This window comes from Oryctolagus cuniculus, chromosome 10 (assembly GCF_964237555.1).
Source record: "Oryctolagus cuniculus chromosome 10, mOryCun1.1, whole genome shotgun sequence".
Taxonomy (NCBI): domain Eukaryota; kingdom Metazoa; phylum Chordata; class Mammalia; order Lagomorpha; family Leporidae; genus Oryctolagus; species Oryctolagus cuniculus.
Genome location: NC_091441.1, coordinates 116,088,944 through 116,104,197, shown reverse-complemented (window position 1 = coordinate 116,104,197; position 15,254 = coordinate 116,088,944). Strand labels below are relative to the sequence as shown.

At 58.2% G+C, this 15,254-nt stretch overlaps 1 protein-coding gene across 2 annotated transcripts in view; it reads left to right on the top strand.

Moving 5' to 3' along the window:
- Positions 1–15,254, top strand: part of SLC6A11 (solute carrier family 6 member 11) — a 113,082-nt gene that overhangs the window by 77,558 nt on the left and 20,270 nt on the right. For both annotated transcript variants that reach the window (XM_070050007.1, XM_002713050.5), the window contains one exon: positions 13,318–13,421. In XM_070050007.1, the coding sequence (XP_069906108.1) occupies positions 13,318–13,421 (104 nt within the window). The remainder of the gene's footprint in view (positions 1–13,317; positions 13,422–15,254) is intronic.

Below are 15,254 nucleotides of genomic sequence, written 5' to 3'. Positions count from 1 at the left end.
TTGCAGTGCAGTGCAGGAGTTCCCTCCCCTGTATCCCCCCGACTCTTCTTGGTTTCCCCCAGCACTAGGGAGCTCACCCCGGGGCTGGAGCTGTCGCCAATGAGGAAGCTTGGGGCTCTTGCCTGTGACTCCCGCTCCCTCCCACAGCTGCCACGAGTGCCCCCTGAGGCTCCTGGAGCAGGCACTGCTGTCTCCGTGCTATTCCTGGGTGTCTCCCTGGCTCTTCTCTGGGGCTGCCACAGGCATTTTCAGGCTCAGGGATCTGGAGAGAGCCAGTGGTGAGAGAAGCACCAGCCCTATGCATGCCACGGGGTCCTGGAAGGTCCCTTCCCTGCCTCCTCCTGCTTGGCAGCATTCCTGATGGGCAGCTCCAGCCAGATCTTCCCTCCCCAACGTCCCAGCCTTTGCTCCTGCCCTCAGCGCCTCCGGAACCCCTTTCCGCTGCCTTCTAACCTTCCAGCCAGCGCGAGGCCACAAATCCAGCGTAAATCCTTGTCTCCATGGGTGTGGCATCGTTCTCTTTCTTTATTTTGTTTAAAGATCCATGTGTTTATTTATTGGAAAGACACAATAATGGAGGGGGCGGGGAAGAGACGCAGAGAAAAAGACCTTCTGTTCACTGTTCACTCCCCAAATGGCCACAACAGCCAGGACTGGGACAGGCAAAAATCAGGAGCCAGGAACTCGATTGTGGTCTCACACGTGGGTGCAGGGACCCAAGCACTCTGTGCATCTTCCACTGCCTTCCCAGGTGCATTAGCAGGGAGCTGGATCAGATGCAGGGCAGCTGGGATGTGAACCAGTGCTCGGATATGGGCTGCCGGCTGTGGCAAGTGGTGGCTCCACCTGGTCCACACTGCCTGCCCTGACATCATTTTGTTCCCTCCTTTCATGGAGACTCTGTGTCCGCCATATCTGACTTGATGTTTGTCCCTGGTGTGCAGCAGGTATGAAAATGATGTGAACATCCAGTGCTTTCCAGGGCTTTCCCCAGGGAAAAATGGGCCCAGCGCACCCCAGTGCATGTCCTTGCCACGTAATCCCGGGAGATCTGAGCTCCCTGGTTCCGCCTCTCGGGTTTCAGCTCACACCCCACCTCTGGTTGCTGGACAGAGGGCAGATGAGTGCCGCGGTTGATTAGCCATGCCTGCCTCGGGCAGGAAGGGGTGTGCACATCACACAGGAGGGGTCTTCAATGAGTTTGTGGGAGATGTGTGCTCTGTGCACAAACTGTGCGCAGAATCTAACATTTTTTTGCACCAGAATAAACTCGTCTTCTTCCCATTTTCCTGTGAACTGGGTGCGCCCCAGTGCTCGCGATCTCTGTTGAAATCCACTTTCCTTATTTCACCCTTTGCAAAGCAGGAAAGCTTTAGAGAGAGTGGGGGGTGGGCCTTGGGGCAGCTGGAATCCCTGTTGGTCTCACTTTTTCCCCTTGGCCTGGAAGTTGGGTCCCTGCATGGGCCTCGGATGCCCCTTGCCGTGTGTGCTGTGGACACCCAGCTGGCGCCTCTCCTGTGCCCGGCAGAATGTGAGCGGCTGGGCAGCAGCAGCCAAGGGATGGGCCCCCCCCCCCCTCTCGGAGCAGCTTCCTCACTGGGGCAGACACACCAGGACCACGAGGATGTGAGCAGAGAGGTCTGTGTCCCTGTGCGCGCTCCCCTCCCCCTCCCGACTGCCGCCTTGCCACGGGTGCTCGGTGCCTTCCCAGGCCCCTTGCGTCTGAGCTGATTCCACGGTTACCCGGGGAGAGGGCGGTGGGGCAGGCAGACGATGAGCCTCCCTCCCTGCCGCCGGCTCGGCTGACACGGGGGACTTCCCCAGACGGCTGGCTCGGTGCGGGCACTGAGGAGCTGTTTGGGCCAGGGGATGTGAGTTCTTGGCCCTGTCGCTGCTGCCAGCTCTGGCTGCCCCTCCCTCTGTGCTCTCAGCCAGGCACAGGCAGGCCCACTGGCTCAGGGGTTATTTGGAAACACCTTGGGGTGTCCACAGCAACTGGGGCATCTGCAGCATTTGGAGAGCAGGAGCCCACGAGGCCACATGTCCTTCAACACTGGACATCCCGTGTGCATAGCAAATCACGTCACCTCCTGGCGCACAGCGTTGAGGGGAGGCCCAGGCCTCCAGCGTGGCCCCTGTGTCTGCTGGGCAGGCGGGGAGAAGCTCAAGGCTGACAAGGCACGGCCTTGGCCTCACTCGCGCTCCTGCTCACTCTGAAGCTCCTCCGGTTAGCATCCACGTGACAAGGTGGCCGCGCTCAGCTCCCAAGGAGTCCTCCAAGGAAGCAGCAAGGATCACTTGCTGTCTAGTCTGCTCAGCGCCAGCCCTGCCGGTCCTCTCCCTCCACTCGCTGGGCCTGGGACACGGCTGTCCAGCCTGCTGGGCAGAGGCCCAGCCACACTGACCCCCCGTTCCGTGCTCCACACACAGGGCCACCAGGGTCAGCCTCCACACCCAAACTCACCCTGCCTGCAGCATGGCCCTGCAGCCCGCTGACACTGCCCTGGCCCTGGCCGGTCCTGGGGCCGGCTGCCCGGGGCAGGGTCTGGCGCTGCGGGCTGCATTTCCAGTGGGGCCTCCAGGCCCGCTTCCCAGCCCCTTCCAGACACTGTTCCCCCTGGCTGGCCCTGCTGCCTGCCCAGTGCATTAGCATTTAAATGTATCCAGAGTGCATCCTGCAAAGCCCTCTCCCCCCACCAGGGAGGAGCTGGAATCCTTCTCCCAGCCTCTCCAGCCTCATAAAGGCGGCACTGTATTCCACAGCGTCTGTCCGCGGCATTGGCCGGAGGGAGCAGAGAGGGCGCCTGGCAACGCAGGGGAGGCGGAGAAAGAGGTGGAAGGAAGTGATTTTCATGTAATTATTCACTTGGACAAAAGCCCTTGTCAGGTACACACTGGAAACACAGCTGTTTCATTATTCTCCTAACCTACTTTTAATCTTTTGAGAATCCTTCCCAAAATAAAAGGCGCAGAGAAAGAGCTTAATTCAGCTATTTTCGGCCGGGCTGTATAAGTTATGTTTCTGCCTGCGTCGGAGGCTGTGCTTGTGGAGTATGTGTGTGTGTGTGTGTTTGTGTGTGTGTAGACGCTGGGGGAAGGCAAAGGCTGCAGGCCCTGAGCACAGCCCTGTCCTGGCACCTGGAGAGCGAGCGCCGCACGCCGCCTGCGTTGTTGGGCCTGGCGGAGTCCAGCATCCTTCTGCCCGGGCAGCGGGACCTTTGGAGCCTGAGTGAAGAGCTCTTGGCTCTTTCCCGCCACCGCTTCCTCCTCCCACGCGGAGAGGCAGACAGAGCGGCTTTGGTGACGGACAGCTGCTTCAGTGACGGACAGCTGCTGCGCAGCCTCCTGCGTCCCAGAAACCCGCTCTGCTCTGCTGGCCGGGGCACAGGGAGGGAAGGGGTCCGGCTTGCACCGTGGTGCTGGGGTCCCCTCTGCACACTTTGTGTTAGTCGTAGCTCCCGTTCACGGATGAGGAAGTGGAGGCTCAGAGAGGCCAAGGACTTGTCCAAGGCTGCACAGCTTCCGGGTGAAGAGCAAGGCTCCACCTGCTCCGTTGGCTGATTGCAAAGCTTTTCTCTTCTCCCGCAAGCCCCTGACAGCTCAGTAGGAGGCCTGTGGCAAAGCTGTTGGGCTTCTTGTAGTCCCCTCTGCACGGTGCTCCCCAGTGTCTACCCAGGGCGGGCCAGGCCCCGGTGGCCCTTGGCAGAGGCCCAGAGTGGCTGCTCTCTCTCCAGCTAACCGATCGAGGGCCTTCCCCTCCTGGGAGCTGGTTTTTCCATGTACAGAAGGGGCAGGATGACGGCACCGCTGCCACAGAGGGCGCGAGGTGAGCCCAGGACTCACAGAGTCTCCGCCCGGCCTCTGGCGTGCCGCAGGTGCTGATCAAGGTTAGTCAGTATCTCTGTGGTGACAGTGCGGTCAGGCAGGGTGGGCTGTACTGCGATTATCACAGAGCTCAGGCGCCTGCATGGCAAGCTCCGGCCAACACGGGGATGCAGACGGCGGCACCAGGCCCTCCAGCCGTGCTGGGCTCCCTGGCCACGAGCAGAGGCACTGCCCTGTGACTCCCACAGGAGCTCTACCAGCCAGGGGAGCTGGAGCCTGTGCCACCTCAGAGGCCCTGGAGAAGCCCCCCTACCTCCTCACCTCCCCTTCCGGCCCCCAGGGCAGCAGCTGCTCCTTGTGGGGCAGGCCCTGTGTCCTGCTGCCCTGTGGACCTCATCGCCTGCTCAGTCTCCCCAGGAGTCCTCAGAGCTGCTCTGCCCACTGCTCCCCCCCCCCCCACGAGAGCACAGAGTGTGTGCAGGTGGGACCCCGTGAAGTTCCGTGTCTGTCGCAGCCTTGGCTCTGGGGAACGCACCGGGGCACGGTGGGCACTCAGCACTTGGGTTTGGTGAGAGGCAAGAGGAACAGCCTTTTCCCTGTTTTCTTGGTTTTGTTGTTGGTTTGTTTTTGTTTTTTTTTTTTTTTGCCAGACTTGAACAGTGGTAAATCCTGGGAGGAACAAAGGATCACCAGGACCTAGGATATCTGTAAATTTTGTGGCTGCATCCATGGGCACGAGGAGTCTAAGGCACTTCCAAAAGTTTGCAGGAGATGGAATTCAAAGGATGAACTTTGGTGTAATTTTTTTCCATATTGGGTGAAAGATGCAGACTACCGGAAATCTGCGTGGATTTCCCCATGGGTTTCGCACCAGAATGAGCCCCGTCTTTTAATTCCATTTTTCCATGAACTGTTGGAAGGGCCCTTCTCCGTGCCCTCTGAGCCCCCGGGCTCCCTGGTGTTGTATCTCTCACCTGAGTGAGGGCAGAGGCGAGAGGTACCTGCTGTGCTCTCAGGAGATGGCCTGAGCTCCACACCGGGGCGGGGGTGGGGTAAAAGAGGACAGGAAGCTCCACCCTCAAACGTCCCAGGAAGAAGACAGACCATGGAAGGAAAGTGGGGAGAAGGCAAGGGGGGCTCCTCCCACCCACCTGCCTCTGACCTGGGCCGAGGGCGTGACCTCGGAGCCCAGCGGACGGTCAGACCCTGTCGTGCTGTCCTTGTGGACCGGGCGTCCGTCGTGACGAATGTGGCTTCCAAGTGTGGGTGAGGAAGAGCATGGGGGAGGACCTGCCCTGGGCCTGTGCCCTGTGGGTCACACCCTCACCCCTTGCTATCTGTGCCCCCGGCTCCCTGGTAAGCGCTGCCTGCCCCGGAGGAGGTGAGCTCGAGGTGGTGGGGGAGAAGGGGCCGCCTGCCCTCCTACAGGGGCTCAGCTCCCCTGTTCCCCTGCAGATCTGTCCTCCCGGCTTCTGAGCGTGCTGCTAGACGCCCCCATTCTCGCCGTGGAGCACTGGGCGACCTGCGTCCTGGAGGCTGACCCTGCTCCCTCGGGGTTTGTTTTGTTGAGACAGTTTTCCCTCCAAGTGGTGCTAGAAAGTGGGGAGCCCTCTGTCAGCTGAGCCTCCCCACTCTGCAGCCTCCCAGAAGAGGTCGGTGGGGAGGGCCCGCTTGCCTGGTCTGCCTGGCTAGGAGGTGGGTGGCTCCAGGCCCCAGTTTCTCTGTAACACCTGGAGCCCAAATGCCACTGGTCTGCACAGGACCTCTTTCGTCCTTGTGGTGGAACACCTGGGGCAGGCGAAGCTCCTACAGCAAAGAGGGCTGCTTTACTCGCAGTTTCAGGCCGGGCGTGCAAGGCAGCCAGCCCGTTGGGTCAGGCTCTGGGGAAGCGTGCATTTGAGGGTGAGACCTCGTCTCCAGGCAGGAACCAGGGGAAGATTGGGGTCCACAGTGTCTCTGAGGCCACGCCTCCAATTGTCTAAGAACTTCCTACTAAGTCCCATCTCTTAAAGGTGCCACACCGTCTGCCCACACCACCACCCTGGGACCAGGCTTCCAGCCCAGGAACCCTTGGAGGACACCCTGAAACCACACTCAGACCCTTACCATATATCCGGCCTCTCATAGGCCCGTTTCCTCAGCTGTCCAGAGGGAGATGGTAGTCTGCCTGGTGAGACAGTTATTCAAATGATGAGCTGGATCCCAGAAGTCTCGAGGTGTGTGTTCAGCCCTGGACTACCACCAGTCTCCTGAACATCTCGCTTAATGCTCAACTTAAGCCTCTTAGATGAATCCCCACCCATTGCCCACCTCTCACCTCCATGTGTCTGGGTCTTCCTCCATTGTCGCCACCGCACCCCCCACCCCGTCCCACTCACATCTGGGTGCTCCTCTCTCAGCTCCAATCTGGACCAGTATGGTTCACTGTGTCTTCTAAAGACTTCTTGAGAATCAAGGAGGCAAGATTGCAACAGGAAAAATAATATTTCCTAGAAATTAATTTTCCCAACTAAGCATAGAAACTGGCTTAGTAAAATTAAAAAAATCTAGGGGCAAGCACCTTCAGTATAACTGGGCAACCCTGAAACAGAGAACGTGAACAGATGCCGCAAACACCAGCAGCCACAAGGCGACATCAGCTGTGTGGGGTGGGGGAGGGGGAAGGCGAGGGGGATCTCGAAGGCTGAGCCTCAGGGAGCCCAGGAAGCTCTCACATGCTCCCCCCGGGAAAGGACTGTCTGGGGGGAAGAGCTTGGTGGGCCCGTCCCAGGTCTGTGCAGGTTCCAGGTCCTGAATGACGGGGTGGACTGCAGGAGCTCGGGCAGAGGTCTGGGCCCAGGGCACCCTAGGGATGAACCGGCCAAGGTTCTCGGGGCCAGAGAAGAAGCCCATGTGGAGGAGAAAGTACTGAAAGCAGAATTTTGATTGACCAGGACTTAGGCACTAGGAGAAATTAAGAGACATTTGGGTAAGGGCAGAGGAAGGAAGAAGAGAATGCTGATTTCAAAACCGCTGTCTGCACAGCCGTAGCGTCACACTTCCTGGTAATAACTGTTGAGAGCACCCTGGAACTACAAGGCTGCACATCTCTGAGCCACTCCCATTCCTCGGCGTGAGAAAATCTGCTCTTAAGAGTACAAGAGGCCGGCGCCGTGGCTCAATAGGCTAATCCTCCGCCTTGTGGTGCCAGCACACCGGGTTCTAGTCCCGGTCGGGGCGCCGGATTCTGTCCCGGTTGCCCCTCTTCCAGGCCAGCTCTCTGCTGTGGCCAGGGAGTGCAGTGGAGGATGGCCCAAGTGCTTGGGCCCTGCACCCCATGGGAGACCAGGAGAAGCACCTGGCTCCTGCCATCGGATCAGCGCAATGCGCCGGCCGCAGCACACTGGCCATTGGAGGGTGAACCAACGGCAAAAAGGAAGACCTTTCTCTCTGTCTCTCTCTCTCTCTCACTGTCCACTCTGCCTGTAAAAAAAAAAAAAAAAAAAAAGTACAAGAAAGGGGCCCAGCGCTGTGGTGCAGTGGGTTAAAGCCCAGCCTACAGCGCCAGCGTCTCATATGGGCACCATTTCGAGTCCCAGCTGCTCCACTTCTGATCCAGCTCCCTGATAATGCTCCTGTGAAAGCAGCAGATGATGGCCCAAGTCCTTGGGCCCCTGCACCCATGTGGGAGACCCGGAAGAAGCTCTTGGCTCCTGCCTTAGAATCAGCTCAGCTCTGGCCATTGCAGCTATGTGGGGAGTGAACCAGCAAATGGGAGATCTCTCTCTCTCTCTCTGTGTGTGTGTCTCTGCCTCCCTCTGTAATGCTTTCAAATAAATAAAATAAGCCTTTTTAAAAAATTCAGGAAAGCTGACCTCAGATACACGTGCCAGTGGAAGAGGATGTAGTTAGATCCCATCCAGCATTCTTCTGAGACAGGGCTGTGAGCACTGTGGTGATGAAGGCGTTCTTCAAAGATCCACAAAGCAGCTGCACACTGGAGCTCAATATTGCAGAACAAACCAAGCAGCCAGCAGTGCCACGGCACAAAGAGCATAAGTGTAAATCATTGGACGAAGGTTTAAAAAGAGCACTGGCAAGAAGCGTGCCTTAGGAAACATAATTCAGGAAAAATAAGAAATGAAAGAGTCCACAGAGATCACAGATCATAGCATGCAGTAAATAGAGGAGGAAAATGCAGTCAGAGATAAATAAAGAGATCTTTAAAAGCTCAGAAGAAAAAGTAACATAGACGCTAGGCAAAGAAGATCCAACATTCGCAAAAGTTCCCAAGAAGAAACCGAAAGCAAAGGAAGCAAATAAATACTGAGGCCAATAATAACTCAGAGTTTCGTGCTTCCTGAAATAAAGAAAACTTGTACGTGTACCTTGGAGGAGTGCACCGTGATCCTGGAAAAATCAGCGCTGTGTAGACAGTGTTGAGACACAGGATGCAAGTGCTTTGTAAGGAGACACAAGCTAGGCAGTGCAGACTTTTCTACAGCAGCCCTTTTAAACACGCCATCGAGATTCAGGGAGAACACGAGCAGAAACCACTTCTTCTGAGGAAGAAGTCGGGACACCTTTCCCAAGAACCTTTCCGGAGGAATTTACCGGGAACAAGATTGACTGGCACAGTGTTATCAGAAGGCTTGGAGTGAGCATGGGAAGTGTCGTCCTCAGAAGAATTCTCAACGGGTTTGCTCCTGAAATATTTCACCTTAGCAAATGCCTTTCCCTCGTAATACATATTGGCTGTGTGTTCTGGGGGTACATGAAAAGCAGAGTAAGTTCACAGATTGGAAGCAAGTGCATGTTTTTTGTTTCTGATTTTTGAGAGAAACGGAAATCTCCCACCCAGTGGTTCCACTTCCCAAATGCCTGCCACAGCTGGGCTGAGCCAGGCCCAAGTGTGGAGCTGGGACCTTCATTCCGGTCTTCCATGTGGGCATCACCTTCCAGGGTGCACATCGGCAACAAGTGGGCCTGAGACGTGAACCCAGGCACTGCGTCGTGGGACTGCAGGTGTCGCAGGCAGCATGCTAACCCCTGCGCCAGCCACCCACCCCAGGGTGTGTCTTCAGATTAGATGCCAGGGGAGAGGTGGGAAGAGGAATAGAAATGACCCTCTGATTTCCGTGCTCCTCACGGTGGAAAACCAAAAGGCGATTTCCAAAAACAGGAGGGTGCTGAGGGGGTTGTGCAGGGGTCCTGTTCCGGAGGAACCTCCAGAGTGACAGTGACGGGCCTTCCCCGCGGAGGTAAGGGGCTTGACGAAGACTCCTGTGCGGTCACTCCCCCCGTGCCCCCCCCCCCCCCGCCGCCGGGCTTGGCAGCCCTCTGGCTTGTGGTCCCCGGTCTTCATAGGTGGCAAAGACCGCATTCCTTGACCACCCTGCACCCGGGACTCAGCACTCATCTGTGCCTTCACTCCTGCACACCCTGCTTTGTGGGTGTGCTCCCCATCTCCCCTGTGTTCACAGACGGCTGCCGCAGGCCTTGGTGCCACACCTTCAGAATCCAGCACAGGATTCTGCACACAGAAGGTGCTCAATAAATGCTGGCCCATCAGTGATTCAGGATTGATCAGAAGACGTGGGCTTATCCCCCCTGGGTTTTCCTGTAACCCTCACATTGCTTAGGCTTACAGGAATGTTTTCAGTTTGAATGAACAGCAATCCAGTGAAACTGGAAGCTTCTGGGGTATGTCTGATTCAGGCATGGCTTGCTCCAGGAGCTCAGCTCCGATCACCAATATCTTCCCTTCCTGCTGCAGCTTCTGCCTTCCTGTGTGGGCTTTATTCGCAGGCAGGCTGTTCTCACCCCTGAACCCATCCCTGTGGCCGAGAGGAGTGCTTTGATTGGCCGGGCCTGGGGCACCCGTCCGCCCCTGAGTGAGGAAGTGGTGGCTTCCCAAAGGAAAATGGAAGTGTTGCTCCCCCAAAATGAGATGGGTGCCGGGTGGGCAGCACCAGCCAGGGGCACTTTGGTGTGCAGGTGCTCCAGGAGCAAACGGCAGGGAGTGCCTGCAGGTGGAAGCTGTGGGGTGGGGGCAGAACACTGCGGCTGGCTCGAAGGCTGATTCACGTCGCAGGGAGCGGCCACCCTGCCGAACGGCAGCACTGGTCGCGAAGGCACAGGGAGCTACGTGTCTGGGGGCAGCTCTCCCTGGACTTGCCCACCCAGCCCCGGGGAGTCGGGAGCTCTCTGGGCACTTGGGGTGCACTCCAGGACTGGGCATCTGATCAGGCCCCGTGCTGCTCGGTGGAGGGCCCGTGGGCCTGCTTGTTGATTACTGTGTGGGGTTCAGCTTTCCTCGTTGAGGAAAAAGAGAATTCCTGGGGTAGCAAGTGGGGAAACTGAGGCAGAACAGTCCTTTCTCTCCTGGGCCTCCAGCCCTCCCCACAGTGCGCACATACACACAGGGTCCCTCCTATCAACACTCCCCCCGCCCCCCCCACTGCCTCTGTCCTGTCAACACTCCCCCCGACACACACACACACACACACAGCCTCTGTCCTATAACGCTCCCTTCCCCTCCCGCACACACATACACACACACACACTGCCTCTGTCCTATCAACACTCCCCCCGACACACACACACACACACACACACACTGCCTCTGTCCTGTAACGCTCCCTTCCCCTCCCGCACGCGCACACACACACACACACACACACACTGCCTCTGTCCTGTAACGCTCCCCTCCCACACACACACACACACACACACACTGCCTCTGTCCTATCAACACTCCCCCTGACACACACACACACACACACACTGCCTCTGTCCTGTAACACTCCCCTCCCACACACACACACACAAACACACACACACACACACACTGCCTCTGTCCTGTAACGCTCCCCTCTGCGAGCACACACACACACACACACACACACTGCCTCTGTCCTGTAATGCTCCCCTCCCGCACACACACACACACACAGAGCCTCTGTCCTGTAATGCTCCCCTCCCGCACACATGCGCGCACACACACACACACACACACGCAGAGCCTCTGTCCTGTAACACTCCCCCGACACACACACACACATACACACACACACACTGCCTCTGTCCTGTAACACTCCCCTCCTGCACACACACACACACACACACACACTGCCTCTGTCCTGTAACACTCCCCTCCTGCACACACACACACACTGCCTCTGTCCTGTAACGCTCCCCTCTGCGCGCGCACACACACACACACACACACACACACTGCCTCTGTCCTGTAACGCTCCCCTCTGCGAGCACACACACACACACACACACACTGTCTCTGTGCTGTAATGCTCCCCTCCCGCACACACACACACACACACAGCCTCTGTCCTGTAATGCTCCCCTCCCGCACACATGCGCGCACACACACACACACACACGCAGAGCCTCTGTCCTGTAACACTCCCCCGACACACACACACACACACACACACACACACACACACTGCCTCTGTCCTGTAACACTCCCCTCCTGCACACACACACACACACACACACACTGCCTCTGTCCTGTAACACTCCCCTCCTGCACACACACACACACTGCCTCTGTCCTGTAACGCTCCCCTCTGCGCGCGCACACACACACACACACACACACACACTGCCTCTGTCCTGTAACGCTCCCCCCAATACACAAACACACACACACACACAGCCTCTGTCCTGTAACGCTCCCCCCAATACACACACACACACACACACACAGCCTCTGTCCTGTAACGCTCCCCCGACACACACACACACACACACACACACACACACGCAGAGCCTCTGTCGTGTAACGCTCCCCCGACACACACGCCCCCTGGGTCCTCCCTGTCGCACTGAGGCATCCTCGGCTCCTCCCACACTCCACCTGCTCTCTCCTCACTGCCGCACCTCCTGTCTCCCCTCCACAGCCGCACGCCCTGAGGACTTTTCTTCTGTCCCCTCCGTCTCTCCCAACCACGTCCTAACCCCCTCAGAGGCACCACCGTTGCCCGCACTGCCTGCCCCCTGCACCAGCCCTGCCCAAGCTCCTGCCCTGGCCGCAGGCCCCTGAGCCTGGTGAGCCTGTGTTGGGGGGCACGGAGCTCGTGCAGGGGCCGGATTCCAGGCAGCCCTGTGTCCTTCAGTCTGAAGCAGCAGCACAGACTGGAGCGACTCCAGGAGAGAGAAACGGAAGGTCCTTCACCGTGTCGGGGACGGAGCTGGGGCTCACCAGACACCGGCACCTGCTCCGATCTCTCCAATGCTGCCACATGGAGGAGGGCGATGGGGTCTGGGGGAGCCCAGAGTTAGCGGCCCAAGCAGTTCTCGTAAGAATGCTGTAACAGAGCTCTCTAAAGAAGGGGGCTGCCTCCAGGGGTCTGTGAGCCTCCTGTGTGAGCCGTGATGGAGCAGAGAGTGTGCTCAGAAGAGGGCCCTGTGTCGGTGAGGGGTTACAGCATGGCTGTCTGGGGCTGATTCGACGTCGGGAATGCTGGGGCCATCTCCACAAGCCCCCACCTGCTGCTTCCCGCTGTGTGGTATTGGGTGCCCCACTCAGCCTCTCTGTTCCTTAGCCATTTCAGCCATCAGAGGTGCAGTGCAGTGACTCAGAGATCAGCACGGGCCGGGCGCACCCACGTGGCCCCCGAATGCTGGATACTATGTGTACAGTGCCATGCCCAGCTCTCCAGGGCGTGGATGCCGACGCATGAGCCCTGTCAGCTGCATTTGGGTTTTAGCTGTGGATTTTCTTCCATCATTCCAGGAGCTGAGCTCCAGGGGAGCCTGGGGGAAAGTGCTAGAGAAGCCCCTGTAATTCCCGTTGCACATGTCACGCTGTCCACAGCAGTCTGTGTCAGAGGGGAGCTGGGCCACTCAGAAACCGGTCACCATATGCACCACACCACGTAGGAGGCCTGAGCTGCTTGGAAAGGTGATAAAGGCGGAGTGGGCGCCCCCACCCTGCCCCGTCTCCTTGCCTGCCTCTGCCCACGTGTGCCCAGGTCAGCACACCCCCCGCCTGCTCCCAGTCTTGCACCGCCCCTCCCGGGGAGTCGTCTTCACCAGGACAAGGAAGCCTGCGTTTTGACATAAACTTGATTTGACTCCGGAGCAGGCACTGGGCCCCAGGGGCTCACACTCATTATCGCATGAATCCGCTCACAGCCTGCGGGGGGCAGCGCTTCCCAGCTTTGCAGACAAGCGGCTCAGAGAGATTTAGCAACCTCTCCGAGGTTAGAGGGCCGGGACCGTGTCACTGAACACCCCAGTCCTGCTACTCCATGAGCTGTTACTATCCATAGCCTGCAGGAGAGCTGCACAACTAATTAAGGACGTTTGTGTTTGAGCAAGGTGTTCCCATGACCAGAACTCCTTTGAAAAAGTGGCTGGGGTTTTGCCGAGGGTGGAGTGTGGGTTGGGGCCTTTGAGAGGTGACGACCACCACACACACACACACACACACGTATGCACACACACGGCTGACTTCCGTTCACACCAGCCCCTCTGTGTCTCCTGCAGGTCTGGGTGGATGCCGGCACGCAGATCTTCTTCTCCTATGCCATCTGCCTGGGCTGTCTGACGGCGCTGGGAAGTTACAACAATTACAACAACAACTGCTACAGGTGAGCAGTGCCCCGGTGCTGCCCCGTCTCCTCTGCACCCCAGGAGCCCTCCATGCTGCCAGGCTCCGCCCCGTTCACCTTCCCCATCTTGCAGAGCCCCCAGATTAGACACAGGCTGTTTTCTGACCTCTACCAGCCTCAGGCTTAATGAGGTGGTGCCCAGAGGGGCCAGGGGAGCAGCGGATGTGATGGGCCCATCGCAGGCTATGGAGGAATCCACCTGTAGTCTCATCCGGGCCTTGGCGCCACCGTGTGTGGCCCAGATCTATCCCCAGGTGGATAAAGGACAGTCCAAGGTCACGGAACCAATGTTGGGCAAAGCCGTCGCTTCAGCAGTGACCACAGGGAGCAAGTCCTTGCCTGGGTCACCAGCAGGGCGTGGGGCAGTGAGGTGCGGGCCCAGCCCTGGTCTCTGGACTAGTGGTCATCCTGTGAGGCACCCCAAGCTCCATGTCTGGGACACGGCAGTGAGGTTTCGTGGGGTCCTGGAGGGCAGGGGTGAGACTGCAGGGGAATGACAGCGGAAACCCCCCCCCCCCCCATCACAGGCTGGATGAGAAGGGAGACGCTGTGTTCTCTTACGTATCTTCAGGTATCGTGCAGAAAGGTTCGCAGGTGACGTGTGCTGCTGCTTGACTTTTAAGAAGAAAAGCAGTGCACACAGAGTGAACAACCAAGCAGACAGAACTTTGAGAGGCCATGGAGGCCCGGGGACGTGGGGGACAGGGTCTCCCTGCCTGGCGTCACCTGGGGGCAGCAGTTAGGAGTAGTTCTCTGGGTTTCTTCCGTGTTTTAGCAGTTACAGATTTTTATACGGACCGATCTCTCACTTTTCTTCCTTTGTGAGTTCTCCAATTATTGTTGATGTTTTCTACACCTCTTTCCATCCTAAGATAAGTATTTCATTCCTCTTTTGGGGGTGGTTTCTTTTTTTTTTCTTTTTTTGACAGGCAGAATTAGACAGTGAGAGAGAGACAGAGAGAAAGGTCTTCTTTCCGTTGGTTCACCCCCAAAATGGCCGCTGCGGCCAGCATGCCGAGCTGATCCGAAGCCAGGAGCCAGGAGCTTCCTCCTGGTCTCCCACGCGGGTGCAGGGCCCAAGCACTTGGGCCATCCTCCATTGCACTCCCGGGCCACAGCAGAGAGCTGGACTGGAAGAGGAGCAACCGGGACCAGAACCCAGCGCCCATATGGGATGCCGGCACCACAGGCGGAGGATTAGCTAAGTGAGCCACGGTGCCAGCCCCTGGGGTGGGCATTTGAGATGCCTGTGTTCTATACCACAGTGCCTAGGTTTGACTTCCAGCTCTGGTTCCTGACTCCTGCCAAACACAGACCCTGGAGGCCCTGGTGATGGCTTAAGTGGCTGGGTCCCTGCCATCCACGTGGGTAATCTGGATGGAGCTCCCAGCTCCTGGCTTCAGTGTGGCAGAGCCCTGACTGTTGTGGGCAGCAGGGGAGTGGCCCAGCAGATGGATGCTGTCTGTCTGTCTGTCCCCATGTCTTTGTTTCACTGTTGCTCGAATAAATGAAAGGAAGGGGAGGTGGGTGCAAGAGGGGCGAGGAAAAGTGCTGCAGACTCCTGTGTGTCGTGAGGGGTCCTGATGTCACTGCAGGACTCGGGGCCGGGAGGCCGGTGGGCATGGCTGGATGACGGCCGGGCGGTACCTGCAGGTGCTCCAGGGGTCCACAGGGGCCTCTGCGTCTTGCAGGCTCTCACAGAGGAGGTGGATCTGGGCATGAGGCGTGGGGTGCTGTGTCAGCTGCAGGGCAGGATGTGAGTGTGGGATGCGGAAGGCCGTGGCCCCGGGCCCAGTGCCGACCCTGTGGCTG